Source organism: Anabrus simplex, chromosome 1, assembly GCF_040414725.1.
Source record: "Anabrus simplex isolate iqAnaSimp1 chromosome 1, ASM4041472v1, whole genome shotgun sequence".
NCBI classification, from domain to species: Eukaryota; Metazoa; Arthropoda; class Insecta; order Orthoptera; family Tettigoniidae; genus Anabrus; species Anabrus simplex.
This window is the reverse complement of record NC_090265.1, coordinates 1,666,430,536-1,666,450,817: the sequence shown is the minus strand read 5'-3', so window position 1 is coordinate 1,666,450,817 and position 20,282 is coordinate 1,666,430,536. Positions and strand designations below refer to the sequence as shown.

The 20,282-nt window shown below is 40.0% G+C and overlaps 1 protein-coding gene across 2 annotated transcripts in view; it reads left to right on the top strand.

The window, feature by feature from the left end:
* The window catches only part of elB (elbow B), a 103,662-nt gene that overhangs the window by 19,983 nt on the left and 63,397 nt on the right, over positions 1 to 20,282 (top strand). The window contains exon 2 of one of the 2 annotated variants that reach the window (XM_067138383.2): positions 6,498 to 6,575. The exons of the other annotated variant lie outside the window; for it this stretch is intronic. Within the exon in view, the coding sequence (XP_066994484.2) occupies positions 6,498 to 6,575 (78 nt within the window). The remainder of the gene's footprint in view (positions 1 to 6,497; positions 6,576 to 20,282) is intronic. 2 annotated transcript variants of the gene reach the window in all.

Below are 20,282 nucleotides of genomic sequence, written 5' to 3'. Positions count from 1 at the left end.
AGGCATGCACGTTATAATTTTACTATACACAGGGATAAAGGGATACTCGGTATTAAAATATTATTTTAATAATACGTTAACAATTCTTTAAGCCTAACAATAAATATGAATAAAATGTTTCACTGTGCAGGGAAAGCTCTTTTGATACCACTGTAGAACTGTGCTACACTTCGTGGGAATTGTAAGGATGGACCCAGTACCGCCTTCTCTTCCTCTTATACGACACGAAAATCAGTAGGCCAAAACGTCTTCTTCACTTGAACTCATTGCGACTGATAATAGAAATACATGTTTTAACGTCTTGATGTGCAGGAAGATTTTCTTTAGATATCGCACGCTGTTCATCTTGTCACTCGAATAGCGTATCGCACTGGTGAGTACGAGAAAACCCGGGAGAAATCCATCTCGTTTTGGATGTAAAGAGTATTTAGAAACCGGTATATGTGTCAGTACTGCTGAGGAAGTAATCGATCATCATCAAACCTTAGGACATGTAGTGCTCTTGTCAGAAAATATCCCGTTATAAACGGGTTAAGGAAACATGTACCAGTGGTTCCAGCGCATTTTGTGACCTACCGCAGCATCCTGTAACGGTGTTATCCTATCTGCAATCTACTATTACAGAAAGGCACTCGTATTGAATACTATAGAGAACCTACTCTAACAATAGAACATAACTATGTAATCACTTCTACTATCAGTTTATACCATAAATTTGTTAAGCATTCATACGTCCATTTCTACAATATATTTGTGTATAAGACGAGATATCTGGATTGCTACACAATGCTACACACTATTACGGAACTACTTGGCCAGCCGTGTGATTAAGATGATGTGTTAGATTAATGGTAGAAGAGTTCGTGAACAATGGCTTGGTTTGATGGATGGTAGTGGCGGCATCTCACAGAATGAAAGATCCAAGGCCGGAGAACTTGTGAAGTGGACTAATGCTCCCACAGACGTGACAAATGTGCACCCACGCCTATCGTGCCACAATTATAGATGCTTTATGTACACTGTGTTTACTTCAATCGTTGCTGTATAAAATAGCGATTTCCTATGTTATAATTTGTTGGAAGACTGCATGACATTTGAGAGAGGACGGATATGAGTGGAATGAACCAGAGAGAACTACTATGATAACCATATTACATTGGCATGGCATTACGCTCAGCAGAACTCAGTCACATTATCATGTTTTCAAGAAAAAACTGTGAAGACACATTTCTGAACGTTAATTACTTATAGTATGAATCCATTGCATGTCTGTAGTTTTTGAATAAGAGTATTATATTTTAGATTTTAGCTTATTGCTATTAATAAGAAAATAATGTTTGATGTAACTATTTGATGATGAATATATATTTGAAATGTTGAACATCAATAATTCACACTCACAACTTACATTATCCGGTAACATACAGTAACAAAAATAATACAACGCTTATGAATAGATAAGGTGCGTTAAAATATCCATATTTACCGTTATTGTGAGAGTTATGTATTGATATTCGACACCTTCGGTTCAAATAATAATGCAAATGATTACTTATCAAACTAAACAAAAACGAAACAGTTCTTATCATTACTGAATTATGTTCTAGTTCCTTGATGGTTGTATTTGTGTGCAATTTCTTCGGAGGCTGTTCACACTCATTTTTCCGGAGAAATGTTTCTTCTTGATCCTGATTTCAACATGATGGAGCAGGACCCCCAGAATCCAATGCCGTGCTAGAACCAGTCTATATCTGACTCCGGTTTGTACCGGCTGAAGTTGTTTCCGATGTATGCTTTCATACCATGTTGGTTTGTGTGAATCTATTCACATGGGGGCCCATCTTAGTTAGATGCTGGATCAGACATATGTGGATTTAGTCTATATTCCAAAAAAAGTTCTTCAATCTTTTTCGCAATTGGGATTCGCATTCCTCATCCACCAATGAAGCAGTTGGTCATCCTTTTGTTTCTCCCAACAATTACCGGCTTCCCGCTGGGATAAGTAACCCAGTCATGCACTGCGTTGCTCCGCTTAACTGGGATACCACTTGTAGGTTACTTGTTGGAGATGGAGTGAAAGAGACTAACTGAATGATCACGATGAATCCAGTATTTCGATGGCTTACTTCTAAAACCTCGTATCTCCCTATGCACTACCAATCGATTTTCTTCCTTAAGACTCGTCACGCCTCCCAGCCACACATGGATGTACAGTCCATCATAACAATTTTCGTTGTGTTCATTTTCCTGTGGGAGTGTGTAAAGGAAAATGAACCTTAAATACATTAAACTGTAGGAGTGATTACATTCGCTATGAAAACAACATCCCTACAATACGGTGTAGTAAGGTCCATTTTCCTTTACACATTAGCTTAGGAAAATGAACACTACGAAAAAGGTTCTGATGGACTGCATATAAATATGTGGCTGGGAGGCGTGAGCAGTGTTAAGGAATATAATGCGTAGGAATAATATTGAAACATACGAGGTTTTAGAAGTAAGCCGACGATTTTCTGCTTTTCACTCCCATTTGCTAGAGTCACAAGAACTCCTCTCAGCCCGAATTTTTGGATGCAGGACGATGAAGGAAAGGAGACTGACCCTTTATGAATACCTTAACTCTCCCATTGCCAAGCTTTTCAACACTTTTATTTTACCAAGCGGGGCATTATTACTACCCCAGAACAATTTTGTGATTTACTGTAATATTTGTGTTTAGATTCTGTTATTTTCAATGAATCCCCTCGATGTATAATCCTTCCGATGTTCTTACTGTACTTGCACTTGAAATCTATTATAATCATGTACCTAATTTCAGCACAACAGCGAACGTCTAATTTAACTCAACCTTAGTAAATGGAGCAATAGACAACAATGTATGTATTTGAGCTAAATAATCGGTGTAGAGTAAAATTCAACAATGTAAAAATTAAAGCGCCTTATGGGTGCAATACTAAGTGGAGTAGTCTCACAACCCCACCAATATATCCCGTCAGTTAACAACTAAAATACCGGAGGAGTTAGCACAGGTCAGGGCCGCGCGGCTGTGAGCTTGCATCCGGGAGTTAGTAGGTTCGAATCCCACTGTTAGCAGCCCTGTCCGTGGTTTCCCATTGTCACGCCAGGCCAATGCTGGGGCTGTACATTAATTAAGGCCACGGCCGCTTCCTTCTAACTCCTAGGCCTTTCCTATCCCATGGTCGTCATAAGACCTATCTGTGTCGGTGCGACGTAAAGCCACTAGCTAAAAACTGAAATAACAAAAAATTGGTTGAGTCACGAGTGTAAATTTAATTTCAGTCATTTTAGGACAAAGTCATGAAACAACAGGTATCTAGCTCTTCGATTGAGTTATAACAGGGAAGAAATCAGCCTGGGGTAGTCAGAATACCCGCTTGTTAATGCGAGGGTTAATAGAATGTGTCAAGTGATGTTGGCCAAAAAAATACTCCTTCTGCAAGGAAAAATGGAAAACACAGCCTGTGTGGCTTGTACAGGTGCACAAGTACCTAGCAGAAGTAAGTGTTAAGGAGGAAGAGAGGCATGAAAGAACAGCATTAGGTACAAGCGTTTCGGGAATGAGGGGTGTATCTGAAAAGTCACTGACGAAGCCATGGAACATTTTGGGGGAAAAGCGAGAGGGAAGAGGCTAATGATTTAAGGATCTCAGGCACATTAGTTTGCGTGATAGAAGGGAAGGTAGATTGTGCAAACGTGGTCGTTGAATGAATGAATAAAATGAAAAGTCGTATGGCTTTTAGTGCCGGGATATCCCAGGACGGGTTCGGCTCGCCAGGAGCAGGTCTTTCTATTTGACACCCGTAGGCGACCTGCACGTCGTGATGAGGATGAAATGATGAAGACAACACATACACCCAGCCCCCGTGCCATTTGAATTAACCACTTAAGGTTAAAATCCCCGACCCGGCCGGGAATCGAAACCGGAACCCTCTGAACTGAAGGCCAGTACGCTGACCGTTCAGCCAACGAGTCGGACAATGAATGAATGAATGAATGAATGAATGAATGAATGAATGAATGAAAATTACGTTCTGTAATTGTACAGAGCAGTATAAACTGAACTTACTTCCCTCACTGAAGCTTAGGAGTATGTGTATGACGTGAATCGTATGTACTTAATGTCCTTCTTATGTTGTTCTCAGTCCCTCATGCGCTTATGGGAAATATTTTGGTAGACTTTCGAGATCAGAAATCAAGCTGAGTATTACTATTATTACCAGGGGCGTACTATATAGTTTTACACTTCATTTTTTGTACATCCGGGTATGGTTTTCATTTCACTTTTGAACGTGGTGACGTGTAACTGGTGTCTTGTTCCGCCGTTTGGTAGCAGGACACGTACAGGGGTCAACGAATGCACTCATCATAGCCATTTCATAAAATCTCTGTCAGCGGGAGCAGACAACATGGAAAGCAAACGTCAGGGACAGCTCTACACGACTTGGTTCCTATGGAAAGAAGGCGTGACCACTGGAGGAATTCATCGGCGCTTAGTGGCAGTCTGTGGAGAACATGCGCCGTCACAGAGAAGAGTTTACAACTGGGTGGAAGTTTGGAAAACTGGGTGCACATCGGTGAACAAGGGAATCAATTATGGAAAGAATTTGACAGTGTCATTACCAGCCAACATTGCCCTGGTCGAACAGGCCATAGACGGGAACAAATGCACCACATTTACGGAAATGGAGGCAGCCTCGAGAAATAGCAGCGGATTGTGCACGGCAACTTACAGTTAGGGAAGGTGTCATCCACGTGTCTGCAGACGAAAAGCAGACGCATGTGGACTGTGCAGGGGAATTTTCCAACGCCATGATCACAAGATCCAGCCGACTTCATGGCTAGGCTTGTGACTGGTGACAAGACATGGCTCCATTACCATGAGCCACAAACCAAACAACAATCGATGCAATGGAAGCATAGGGGCAGTCCACCGCCAAATAAATGTCGAACAGTGCCATCAGTTGGCAAGGGAACATGAAGAAACCTCTGCGTGGTCGTTGTTTTGCGGATTTTGCAGAACTGGACGCAGCTTTCAAGACATGGTTATGCAGCACTCTCAAAGAATGGTTTCAGTAAGGTCTGGAAAGACTGACACATCGATGGCAAAAGTGCATGCAGTTACAAGGAGATTATGTTGAGACAGTGGACGTAACAACTGATGTGTAATGTACGTCATTTGGGTGGAAAAGCAATATAGTACGCCCTTCGTAATATTATTATTATTATTTCAATTCGTATTGGCCTACTAGGGACCATGGGGCTCGTCGTAACAGTTGCTTTCTTCTCGGCCCAGTACGCTTCCGTTTTCTGGCTGTGTGCCTGCATTGTTCCATCTATCCTCTTAGGTCCGGTGGTCCCTGTATTATTTTTGCTTTGAGGGACAGTTGAAAAGACTTCCTGTAGGATAGCCTTCCGGTACTGAGATCGGTTGTCTTCGGTCTTTAATAGTATCTGTAATTCCTCTAAGTCTGATTTTACTGAGGTGATCCACTTGGTCTTGGAAGCCTTTCCTCTACTTGTCACGGCGAGGATTCTGTTAGTGAGCCTGATGGGTTTCAGGCGGGTCATGTGCCCGTAGAACGTCAGTCGCGTTCTCCTCATACACGTGCCTATGTCTTCCTGATGTTCGTAGAACTCGTTGTTGTGCCTGATCCTGTAGGTGTCATCCTCCTCTCTTATGGGTCTCCTCCTCAAGATCTTCCTCTCTTTAACTTTTAGTTTCCCGAGTAGGCTCTTTCGATTCATCAAGAGGCACTCAGAGGTGCAGAGTACAGAGGTTCTCACTACTGAGTTGTAGTGCTTCAGCATTAGTTTCTTGAAGAGGTACTTGGATGTGTAGATGTTTTTACCATTCAGACGGAGTCAGACGGGCCGATGGTCTCTCTTGCATCCTCTTCAAGTGTGCACTAGAGGAAATCGCATCAGGGAATTGACTGCTACATTGTCATCATAAGCAGATTATTATTATTATTATTATTATTATTATTATTAGTATTATTATTATTATTATTATTATTATTATTATTATTATTATTATTATTATTATTATTATTATTATTATTATTATTATTATTATTATTATTATTATTATTCATGCAAACATAAGGTAACTCCCTCAAGTGACATCAAACAGTTTGATAGAGATGAAAAATTGGGGTAACCGATATTCAGAAATATACAGATTACTGGCGCGTGAAGCAGCAATGATTACTCTAGAATAGTCATTCCTTTTTGATTAAACTCGTGAATATTGCTGAATTACATATTCTGTGTTTAAAATTCAAAATGGTGGATGCACAGGTTTTTGAAATAAAAGGAAAATATGAAGGCTTCTAAGAGTTCCGTAGTGGCGCAAAGGATTTCAATCGTAGCCTAGTCAAATTACTGTCTTGAAGGGTTTTGCATGTACAGTATATAGGACATCCTTAATTTCTGTATATAATAACACTGAATGTACTGTATGTTTGTTTGTCCAGGATTGGCGTCCAATCGACAGCACAGATTTTCATGACTCTTTCAGGGTGGCTCCTTTGCGACCCGGCATACAGACTAGGGTATGTTTCTATCGGACACTTACATAACTGAATAAAAAATGTGCATTTTATTACGGTAAATATACCACATGAAGTATATATTTTCAAACACCGTGCAGTTTATGTGTCATTTAAGAAATTGCCATGTATTTCTCGTGCTATGGTGCGGTTAATTATTGTCCTAAAGGGAAAAGCGAATATGTTGTCCGATCCAGCGTATCTGCACCATATTTGAAGGTAGGGGTATATCGCCACTAAATTGACTCTGATTTAAACTAGGTAGCATCGTGTTACAAATTTTAATATGTAGCTCATGCTTACGAAATACACGAATTTTACCAAATTGCATAAGGATCAAGAGGGCAAGAACGTGAAGTTAGTTGGATATTTTAGAACGGGAATTTAAACTACTTTTACTAGTTCGGTGTAGCAATTTAGAAATATTTGGTAGAAATGTAATATAAAACCTAAGTAAAATACAAAATTCCTCCTCGAACGTTACCAATGCTTATACTTTGTATGTTTCATATACCGCATGTACCCTCCGTGGCTCAGGCGGCAGCGTGTCGGCCTCTCACCGCTGAGTTCCTTTGTTGAAATCCCGGACACTCCATGTGAGATTTATGCTGGACAAATCGGAGGTGGACAGGTTTTTCTCCGGGTAATCCGGTTTTCCCTGTCATCTTTCATTCTAGAAACATTCTCCATTATCATTTCATTTCCTCTGTCAGTCATTAATCATTGCCCCAGAGGAGTGCGACAAATCTCGGCAGCCGGCACAATTCCTATCCTCATCGCAAGATGGGGTCTTCATTCATTCCATCCCTGACCCGGTGAATGACTGGAAAACAGGTTGTAGGTTTTCATTTTCATATACTGGGTGTCTCACCTAAGATTCGTCAGGTGTCTTTTCTTTGGTGTTGGAAGATATCTTCACTCGCGAGTGGCCTCCGGAGAGGCTTCGGTGCAGGTCTTTCGAGTTGACGCCATAAAGGCGACCTGCACGTCTGTGAAGATGAGGCCCTACGTAGGATGAGTATGCTGAATACGGCAAAAAATCCCAGGCCTCGAGCCAGCGGAATTAATATCGTCCCTGTTTTGACAAAACGGCGAATGTGACAATGTTCTTCCTATCCATTATCTTCCCTAAGACTGGTCACACCGCCCAGCCACATATTTATATGCAGTCCATCAGAACAATTTTCGTTGAGTTCATTTTCCTAAGCACTTGTGTAAAGGAAAATGAACCTTAAATACATCACACTCTAGGAGTGGGTAAATGTCATGCAAACATACATTCCTTCAGTATGGTAGAGTAAAGTTCATTTTCCTTTACACACGCGCATAGGAAAATAAACTCAACCAAAATTGTTCAGATGGACTGCATATCAATATATGCGTGGAAGGCGTGACCAGTCCTAAGGGAAATAATGGCTAGGAAGAGCATTTTCACATTCGCCCTTTTGGCAAAACAGGGACGATATTAATGGAAATTAAAATCCCTAACCTTGCCGGTAATCGAACCCGAGTCCCCTTGTGCCAAAGTTTAACATGCCAATCATTTATCCACGTATATGCACAATGTGTAGATAGAGTCAATCCAAACAAAAACAGCTCACGTCTAGTGTCAACGGAAAACGTCGCTTAGCTTCTCTCTTTTAAAGAATTGGCGGCAGGCTGTCACTATTTTAACGGCCACAGGGCTTTGGGGGTTTCGTAGACTTAATTACTGAATCGTGTTCGCTGTTTCAATTTTTCATAGAAACGCCTATTACGCTCTTCTTGTTTCATTACTTTTATTCCTTCATCATTCACTTTTTTCGTTTCAACTCTTAATTTTGTATGTTTCTGCGGATCCTAATAAAATCTTTCTGATGTATTCACAACGACAGCTAACCTCCAATTGAGCGCGCGCGTCAACACAGCCCCATCTTATAGCAGAATATGCGTGTGACGTCACATAGTTAGCACAAATTTCGCCTTAATTTGAAGTGCTGTTTCATGGAAACTACTTTTCAGTTTTTCATGTTTTGTTTTACAACAGCTAGCCGCCTCTTGTATCTGTCAATTGATATATTAAGAATAATCCTAAGTTAAATTATCTAGGCAATATACGCATTCAACCCAAACACTAAAAGCGCCTTAAAACTTTTCTCTCTGTGTACCCGTTGTCGAGGGACAACGCCTCAACCGTGTAAACCAGGGCCTCTCAAACGCCCAAAATCTCACGCGTGCAAATCGAGGCGCAAGAGCTCCGTGCAATGTGCATCGCTCCCGCTCGGCACGGCTCGTACCAACGCTTCGTCTCTGGGCTACTCGGCTAAGCTCGGCTCAACTCGGACCAATTCGGCTCGGATCTGGAGCGATACGCAGCAAGTGAGGAAGAGGGAGACAGGGGGAGCGAGCGAGACAGGCGTGGGGGATGAGAGAGACAGGAGTGGGGGTCTGCACTCTGGTCAACCAAGCGAAGTCGTCTTTTGCACCGTGCACTGTGCATGCACCAAACGCATGCACCCTGAGAGGCCCTGGTCTAAACCACTCAGCCCGGCAAGTAGGTCTAACTGCAGGCTGTGCCATACTTATCTAAGAGGTCCGTAGTCACCAACTGACGCTCTCAAGTTCAAAGTGCCTGATCTCCTATTGTCATCTTTTGCGACAGGCAGGGGATATCGTGGATATGTTCCACCACCCCCACCACAGAGGAATCTATTGTTGGTGGTTAGTGCTCCTTGCGCGTACTAGAACTGTACTTACTTTAATATATTAGGTTATAATATTCACTAATTTAGTTAATTCTTTTAAAGTATAATTTTATTTAACCAAGTGATAGATCATACTCAGATTAGTCTAGTAGGATATTCCGCTTAAGATTATATTTTATTGACGGTGATAGTACAGCTTCCTTGGGGCGCGCCGTGCTGTCCCCACTCTATTGTCATACAGCAACCTCATTCAGCCGCTAATAAAATACTAAATATTGCCCTTGTTCTACTGTCACTGTCAATAAATATCCTTGAATGGAATATCAATATACTAATTTGAGGCTGCTCTATCGACTGGGGACATTACACCTTAGAAAGCATTTTCTTTGCAGCGAGAACGTAGACGAAGTTTTCCATTGACGCTGGACCTCGCATGACGTACCTGATGAGCAGTCGTTATTTGGGCTGACTGTACTTAAACATTACAAAAGCGAACTTGAAAATGTATTCCGAAACTCTAAAAAAGAAAAGAAAAAAATACAAGCGCATGGCCAATCTTAGGTGAGACACCCGCTAGAGAATGACGCGATGTTGATAGATATCCTAAATCGTAGTAATTATATGTATACACGTACCTACACTAAATTCATATCGTCGCTGTGCGAGCAATACCTTATCCTACACATTATTTTCCTTAAGACTAGTCATGCCTCCCAGCCGTACACGATAATTCGATCCCTCCATCAGAACAATATTTTTGTTGTGTTCGTCTTCCTATGCAGATGCCTAAAAGGAAAACGAACTTTACCGTACCGCACTGTAGGAATGTATGTCTGGATGCCGTATTTGCGCACTTCTACTACAGTGTACTGTATTTAAGATTTATTTTCTTTACACGTCCGCATAGCAAAAATGAACACAACGAACGTTGTTCAGATGGACTGCATATCCATGCGTGGCTGGGAGACGTAACCATTCTTAAGGGAAATAATGGATAGGAAGAGCATTATGACATACTAGATATTGTTTCTTCACCGACGGTATGCGATTTTAACCTACTTAGGTTACTATATTTTAATCATAGAGACCGAATTCTGGATTGTATTCCAATTCAAAGTTATGTAGACTATCATTAGGTAATACTGAGCAGTGAGGCGGTGAGGCTAACCTTACCTGTTTCTTCTTCCTGGTCTTCTCTCAGTAATCTGTGGACGGCACTAGATGTGAATTAAGTCCATTTTTACGGCCGGTCACCTTTCCTGGAGCCAATCCTGTGTGGGAGAATGTACTCATTATTGCGTGTCTCTGTGTTAGTTACGTCTGTGGTGTGCTGTTTTCAAACGAAAATATGGATTCAAGTAGACACGAACACCTAGCCACCGAGCCAGAGGAAATAACCAGTCGCATCTAAAATCCCCGACTCGACTAGGAAATAAACCCGAGTTCGTGTGAACAGAAAACCACTATGCTGATGTTCAGGTAAGGATCCGAATTGCATACTGAAACACAGCGCCCTTCGTAGGCGCGTAAATGGAAATGTTACCATGCATCTAAAGAAATTAATTTTAAAGCGTTGCTCGGTGCAGCCATTATCTTTGGAGTATGAGTACAAAGATCAAAGAACTGGATATAACTAATTAAAATAGTTACATTTTTTCGTTTTTAAAAGATGGTTATGCTGTACGAAGTGCAAAACTGAGTTAATGCAAATGACTAAATAATAGCGGTGGCGTTTAAACTGAAATATTAACTTCGAAATATTTTATAATTCTTTCTCAATATTTGTTTTTAAAATATCCATGCATAACTGCAGCAATGTTATTACATTTTAACTGTGTACACAAATGTTATCGATATTTACATAAAACTGGGACAATTTTTTGTATTTGAACATGGCCGAGTGTCAGGCTAATATACACAGCATTAGAATTATATGCTTGTCACTACAAAACGCATGGATTTTTTAAATATGTAAAGAACGATGCCGTTTTGATGACGGTACGTTCAGTGTTGATAGTTTTCCATCGCAGTAAACAGCTACATGTTATTGGTGAAACATTTCAGTAATGACATTATTGAAGACAGTGCGCTAATTTTGTTTATAAATGTGACATTCTGTAAAATGTGTGTTATCATTAGTCTGGCAGAATAGTATTGATGAGTATTATGCTTCATCATCATCATCATCATCATCATCATCATCATCATCATCATCATTCATCCTCCTTTCCCCTTATCCAACTCCTACCGGGTCGGGGCATTTATAGCACGTTTCTTCCCTTCCACCATTCCTCTTCCATAGTTTGTGCCAGTCCAGGTTTCTTTTTCTTACACTACACCTTGTTCTAGGCCTCTCTCTTACTCTCTTTCCCTCGAACTTCATCTCCATCATATGTTTTGGTATTTTTTCTCCTCCATCCTCTTCACATGTCCAAACCATCTTACTTTACTCCCATCAATTCTCTCATTTAGGTTTTGCATTCCCTTTTCATATCTTAATTCTCAATCTGTACTTCCTTGTCTTTCCTAACATATTTCGTAGGTATTTTATTTCGCTGGCTTAAATTTCTGCTCACCTTCCTACTTGTCAATGTTCAGGTCTCAGCTGCATAAGTCAGTCTGTGAGCGCATAATACATTTTTTACACTATCTCTTTACACTTCCTTGGTACTTTCTTATTACAGACGAGGTTTGTTACACTCTTGTGGAATGCATTGTCCTGATGTACTTTCTTGCTAATCTCCACGTCCGGCCTTGTATTCTGCATTAATTAGATCAGGACCTCTCAAACGCCCAAAATTTCACGCGTGCAAATTAAGGCGCAGAGTTCCTGTGCACAGTGCATCGGTGCCATTCGGCTCGACTCGGACCAACACATCGTCTATGGGCTACTCGGCTAAGATCGGCTCAACTCGGCTCGGATTTGGTTCGCTACGGAGCAAGTGGGGAAGAGCGATCGAGACAGGAGTGGGGAAAGAGAGAGACAGCGCTATTGCACCAAATTGAGGAGTGGGGGTCTGCACTCTGGTCAACCAAGCGAAGTCGCCTTTTGCACCTGGTGCCCTAGATATTCAACTATTTCAAGGCTTTCATCTATTTTCACAATGACTTTCCCTTGACTTTCTCGTCTTGATATCGTCGCTGCTGTGCCGAAAGAGTGAATGTGACAATGATATTCCTGTCCTAATGGAAAATGAACCTTTAATACATCATACTCTAGGAGTGGGTAAATATGTCATGCAAAAATACATTCCTAAAGTACGATACGGTAAGGTTCATGTTCATGAAGCATTTACGCACTCCTAGAGGATAAGCGTTTAAGGTTCAGTTTTTATTACTGGTCGGCACAGATAAATAAACAGAACGAAAGTTGTTCTTATGGACTGCATATTTATATGTGGCTGGGAGGCGTGATCAGTCTTAAGGAGGATAACAAATAGGAACAGCATTGTTGGGTACAAGGTATTGCTCGCGAAATGACGATATTAGTTTTGTCAATGCAAACCTTCCTTCACGTACAGGGAAAGTCATTACCAACTCCCTTTAAGTAAGTTGTTTAGAATACCTGTACATTTTCTCGTGTTTTCTTCTTTCTGTTTATATAGCGCACAGTTAGATATTAAATATTACAATTAATGTAACTTCTTCGTTTCTTTTCCAATAACTGCACCTTGTGATTTCTACGTAGATGCAAGTATACTTGTAACTTAGGTTATTTCCGTAGGCAATCAACTGAAGCACTAACTTTAATTATTTCTGAAAGGAAGTTTCCGTTTCTTCTGAGTGAAGGAAATTGGCAGTGTTTACCTTCAAAATATTTCTTGTTGTCGTCATTTTCCAATCGTTTGTCCCGCTGGAGCAGAGTCCGCTTTTTTTGCGTGGTGACCTGCACTTATTTTGATCCAGGACGTCGTTTGATGAGACGCTGACGAGTTTCATGTCAGTTTTAGTGCGGCCGAACCACCATTTTTAGGCCGTCTGCGGGGTTTGCGTTCATCTCGATTAAGACTCGTGACTGTCTTGTCTACTGATTGCTATTCGCTACAATTAGCATGGCCAAACTATCTCAGACGAGTTTCGCGCAGTTTTTCGCCAAGAAGGGTTGCTGCTCACGTGACCTCACGTGTACAGCCATTTCTAATATTCTGTAAAAACATTCTTGGCCCACTGGCAAATTAATAATGCTTCTTCTTCAAAGAGTGAGTGTGGGAGAGAAAGTACTTCTCATTCTGAAAATTAATACATTTTTGTCTGCATATCGTCACTGTGCCTCGAAATACCGCTATGTGACAGCGTTGTAGCAGAAATACTTACCTGCAGCACATGTATCACTTAGAACGAAATTTCGTAGATATAGTTCATGCATATTTGAACCTTACATGGCAGAATATTTCTGGTCAGAGTTGTTAACTGAAATATATCACACAGCAGTTTTATAGGGGCATCGACAATATTTAACATAGCACTATTGTTATACTGTGGAGGATCGTCCATATCTGTATATCGTCGGCTTACTTCTAAAACCTCGTTTGTCCCAACGCTCTTCCGACCCATTACATTCCTTAAGACGGGTCAGTCCTCCCAGACACATATTTATGTGCAATCAATCAGAAACCTTTTCGTACTGTTCATTTTCCTGTGCTGCCTTGTAAAGGAAAATGGACCTTATCATACCGTATTGTAAGGATGTTCTTTTCATGGCGAATTTAAGCACTCCTACAATTTAATGTATTTAAGATTCATTTTCCTTTACACAGCAGCATAGGAAAATGAACACAACGAAAATTGTTCTGATGGGCTGTACATCCATATGTGGCTGGGAGGCGTGACCAGTCTTAAGGAAGAAAATGGTTAGGAAGTGCATTGGGAGATACGAGGTTTTAGAAGTAATCATCTAAGAGAGGAATGTGGGTTAATCCCAGTCGTACGGCCGGATGCCCTTCCTTATCTTAACCTTATGTTGTGGGATGTAGCCTATTCACTATTGCGCGTCTCTGTGGTGGTTGGTAATGTGATGTGTTGCTGGTATAGGAAGATCTGTATTAAGAAGATCACAAACGCCGTGCCCCAAAACATGAGGAATTAATTATACGGAGTTAAAATCATCGGTCCGGCTGAAAATCGAACCCGAGGCCCAGTGGACCGAAGGCCACGATTCTGAGTATTCAGACAAGGATCCGTTCTTGACGGTAACATTATTATTATTATTATTATTACTATTATTATTATTATTATTATTATTATTATTATTATTATTATTATTATTATTATTATTCACTAAACTCTAAAGCATGAGAAAATGACCTAATGCCCCTTCTTTCTATTGTAGGATCCTGTCAGGGCTAATACACGCCTCCGAAATGCAATGCGTGTTGTTGAATACTTCTATTCCTTTTTCACTTCTGATTAGATTTGTATGCCCTCTTAAAAAAGTCACCACCACCACCACTACCACCACCACCACCACCACCACCACGTAAATGTGAATCCAGTATTCTGGCTATACAGTTCAATTCGTTCAGCAGTTTCTCAATCAACTTGTTGCAACGAAAGGGGAGATCTTCTTCGGAGAGAGACTTCCTATGACAATCATGGAAACACTACAACTTTTTTATATACATTTTATTTTTAATTTATGCCCTGTGAAGAGGAAGAACTTAAGAAAATAATTTTAGAACTCTCATAGTCGCTCGTTCGTAGCTCACTTCTGAGAAATCACAACAATTACTTTGCGAAACGTAATATATCCCAGCAGTTTTTCTTTTCACACGTCACAAACCCAAACGCTGAGCCACCAACGTAACTTCCGGGCCCTTTGACAAATGAAGATGGCAGGCCTCCTATTCCTCAAGTTCACCACAAAGTGTCAAACAGAATTTGCAATATAATGGGCACAGGCGTATATATATTTTATTTTGTTCAGATATAAAATTTAATAAACCTAATTATATTATTTATCTAATGGTTTATTTGTTTATAAAACAGAGACATCAAACCACACTTGCGGACGACCACATGGATCATTAAGACAAAACAAGTATTTATTTACATAGAAAGAAGACATTCTACACATAAAGTACAAAATCTGAATTATGAAAACATAAAAATAGAACATTGAAAGCTACAAAAAATTAAGAAGTGAAAGGAAACTAAAAATACAAATATGTGGATAAATGGATAGAAGATAGAAGAGCAATAAACAATTCTGGAAAAAACAGACCTAAGTTTGAGTTTATAGCTGCTATTGGAGGGGTGAAATGGGTAGCCCTTGTTTCCAGATTAATTGAAAAGTTTTGGAACTACAGCCTTAAAATATATTTGAAAGGTTTTATTTCATCTTTAACAGTAGTATTTTACTTACATATTTATGGAGTGGAGCCTCCGTGGCTCAGACGGCAGCGCGTCGGCCTCTCACCTCTGGATACCGTGGTTCAAACCCCGGTCACTCCATGTGAGATTTGTGCTGGACAAAGAGGAGGCGGGACAGGTTTTTCTCCGGGAACTCCGGTTCTCCCTGTCATCCTTCATTCCAGCAACACTCTCCATTCTCATTTCATAGCATCTATCAGTCATTAATAAATCACTTTGGGAGTGGCGACCCCATCGTACTAACAGCCTAAATCTGCTTCATTCATTACATCACTGACCCAGTCAATGACTGGAAAACAGGTTGTAGGTTTTCATTTTCATTTATGGAGTGTTTTGAGGAGATTGCTTGTGAAGTTCTCAAAACACGCTCCACATATTTCTTTTGTCTCTTTCGACTTTCTGCTGTATGTTTCCATCTAGTGCCCAGATATGAAATAGTCCTGATTATTCCGAAATGTTTGGAGAACTGAGTAGAACTTGACTACCAGGAAACATGTGGTATGCTAAAGGAGTCTGTTACTGATTCGATTAATTGTTATTCTACATGATGAAATTTTTCGGCACGTTCCAGAATTTCACAGCACACTCTTTGGAACTCCTTCTCTATGGCACTATGAAATTCCCGTGAAGTGAACACACCAATACAATAACCGCATTATTGCTCTTAACGACATCCGATCAAAGGTCTGTTGGTTTGTAAGTGACGTTTGGTCTCACTGTACTTGGTTATATTTCAATACTAAAGCCTTCGTGGCTCAGGCGGCAGCGCTGGGTTCCGTGTCTGAAATCCCCGTCACTCCATGTGAAATTTATGCTGAACAAAACGGAGGCGGGACCGGTTTTCGTCCGGTTTTTCAAGATAAGAATAACTTGACCCTGCCAGCAATCGAACCCGGGACTGGAGGTCAAGACGTTGACTACACAACCATGGATCCGAAAATAATTATATTATTATCGTCAAAATTTTAACACCTGTTGGCAGTCTTCAGACACTTCCTTCTTCCGCGTTTCCTGCAACATGAAATGTCAGGACACATAATTGATTTTGAATTCACACTATATAGTGATTTATTACATATCTCTTTGCACACTGAGAAATATTCGCATGAACCTATTCTGTAACAGACCTTCTCTTAAAAGCTCCGGAAAATCTATCGAAGACCCAAATGGATCCAAACCAGCGACTCGACAAATAACGGTAGCAGCTAAGGAGGTAAGACAAGTGCAGAAGTACTATATTTTGTAGCAAGGGCATATCATTTCTTAATCGTTAAATTTCATCTTTTATTAAAGCAACACTCCCCAGTGTCATTTTAATTCATCTGTCAGAGTGTTAGTCATTAGTCATTGCCCCCGAAGAGTGTGACAGGCTTCGGCAGCCGGCACAATTCCTATCCTCGCCGCTAGATGGGGCTTCATTCATTACATTCCTCACCCGGTCGAATGACTGGAAACAGGCCATGGATTTTCATATTTCAGTACCAATATTTCAAAAATTTCACAACACACTCTGTGGGGACCCCTTCTCTAGCTTACTAAGAAATTCTCGTGACGGTGACAACACCAGTACAATAACTGCATTATTGCCTTGAGCGACCTCCGTCCCAAAAGTCTGTCGGTTCGTAAGTGACGTCTGGCCTCAATTTATTATGTTATATTTCAGTACTAAGATTTTTTGAACTCGTAAAAAATTGCTTTACAAGCGCAGGAACTATTCAGTATTACTCCAGAGAGCACATAAACTTATACATGTATTATATAGTTTCCTGCAGTGACAGGGGCTTACCAGTTTACAGCGCAATAGCTGTCCAAGTTATCAGTTCATGGGCAGGCTTGTTACCATAATTTATTGTTGTTTACAACAGGAATACAGTGACTCGAGCCGTCAAGTAATCTATTTATGACTCTAACTTACAAGGAAACGCCTTTTAGCTTGATATTTCTCGGAATGTAGTGAGACTTCGCATGGCATGTTGAGTTTCTGACAGTTGACCGGAAAGAGAGTAACGTAATTCTTCTAGTGACAAATGTCTAATATGGCTTAAAGGATAAAGAATCAGAGTTACGAGAAAATTTAACGATTAAGAAAAGATATGTCTTTGCTACAAAATATAGGATCCTTTGCAATTGTCTGACCTCCTCAGCAGCTACCATTATTTGTCGAGTCGCTGGTTTGGATCCATTTGGCTCTTCGATAGATTTTCCGGAGCTTTTAAGAGGTCTGTTACAGAATAGGTTCATGCGAATTCATTTGGCTGTTCGATAGATTTTCCGGAGCTTTTAAGAGAAGTATTTCTCAGTATGTAAAGTGATTTGTAATGAATCATTATAGTGTTTGAATTACTCGTGTATCGCCTAGTTAGAAGTCGTTAACTTTCTGAAAGAAGAGTACGACATTTGTACATGAGATTTGCGCATCATTACTTTGAAATATTTGAATAAAATCTTTATTTAATCCCTTGAGGAGTTTCTGGAATATAGTTTGAAGTCTAAATCAATTGTGTCCTGATATATTGCGGAAAATGCGGAAGAAAGAAGTGTCTGGAGACTGCTAACAGGTGTTAAAATGTTGATGATAATAATATTATTATTTCCAGCTCCAAGGTTATGTAATCGACGTCTTGACCTTCAGTCCCGGGTTCGATTGCTGACAGGATCAAATGATTCTTATCTTAAATACTTAATTCCCTTGGCTCAGGGACTGGTTATTAGTTATTTCCCCAACATTCCTGTAACTCACACGCTACACACAACAATATCCCTCACCACACTAACTCGAAAATTTCCATACCCGGCAGGCGTCGCCCAACCTCGACGGAGGATCTACCTTACAAGGGCTGCATGAGACTAACAATAGCCACAGTAAATTATTATTATTATTATTATTATTATTATTATTATTATTATTATTATTATTATTATCCAACTCCTTGGTTGAATTTTCAGTGATGAGGCCTCCGGTTCAGAGGGTCCTGGGTTCGATTCCCGGCTGGGTCGAGAATTTTAATCGCGTCTGATTTAATTCTTCTCTCGCGGGGACTGAATTTTCGTCTTTGCCGTAACACTTTCCTATTCATATTCAGACAACACACTGCACTACAAACTACCACAGTAACACGCAATAATGATTACATCCCTCCACAGAGGGTTGGCGTCAGGAAGGGCATCCGACCGTAAAACAGGACCAAATCCTCATGTGCTATACAGTTCGCACTCGCAACCCACATGTGCGGGTAAAGCGGTACGAGATTATTATTATTATTATTATTATTATTATTATTATTATTATTATTATTATTATTATTATTATTATTATTATTATTATTATTATTATTATTATTATTATTATTATTATTATTATTATTTTGATGTGTTGCACGATGTAAGAATCAGCTGATAGTATTGCTAGGAGTTTGGTAGTGAATATGGATGCTACATGGGAAGTGAAATTTTTACCGATTTTGCATGAAGGATAATAGTGACTTCACGTAAAGTGTTAGGCCCATCCTTGTAGATCTTGGTGAAATTTAGACAGGTTGTGTAGATGAACTTGTGAACAGTTTCATTTTTACTAGGGCTGCTGAGAACGAAGTTTGGTGTATACTATATGGCTGGAGAAAACATCGACCAACTCATTTAGTGTTCTTGGGAAGTTACGCCGTTTAGTCCCTTTTGGAACTGAAAGGTGATACCGTGGATGTATTCTATGTCCCCTCCTTCGGGATGAAAGGTAATTCTTCCTGACTGTTTCCAATTTTAGAGCCTTCGGTATTAACATGATTAAGCCTAGTTCTACGACTCGATGCACCGGAGGAACATATTGCACCCTTTGAAGACATCTACCGGCTGACTGAAGTTCGATGAGCATAATACTTAATCTCGAACGTGTGGAAGGTCCATTGATAAGATTATTTGACGGTGAAGAGTTGGTAAATATTTTTAAAATTAATTAAAAGAAGTGGTAAAGATTCACTATACATTTATTGGTTCTAAATTAAATTCGATAATAAATAGATAGCTATTGGCTTAAAGTGTGCAGCTGATCAAACATAAATCCATAGTTTGACATATTAATTGGTGCAACAACAAACACTGAGTTCATGGAAGGACGTTATTCAGCCTCCCACTTAATGTTGTATTTCGTGGTTCAAGTATACTTTGTCAAGCCCGGAGATTGAAAATTATTTCACTAGAATTCACAAATTTAACTTCCTCAGAGGTACCACAAACTCAACTTCATCATGACTGGTCGTCCATATAATCAACAACATCTACAATCATACATTAAAGTTGGCACTTTACAGCTCTTTAAAGTGTTCAATATATAGGCATGATAAAATTTTAAATACCTCCAAGCTTGACATGCCCCTGATTTGATATTAAGAACATCACATGAGAGCGTTTTATGATTGTAGGTGCTCAGAAGCATATATCGCCGCTCCTATGCCAAAACCACGAATGTGACAATATTCTTCCTATCCATTATTTTCCTATGCGCGCGTTTAAAGCAAAATTAACCTTACTTTACCGTACTGCAAGAATGTATTTTTGCATTACAAATTTACCCGCTCCTAGAGTATGATGTATTTAAGGTTCATTTTCCTTTACACATGCGCATAGGAAAACGGAAATCAACAACGAAAACTGTTCTGAAGGA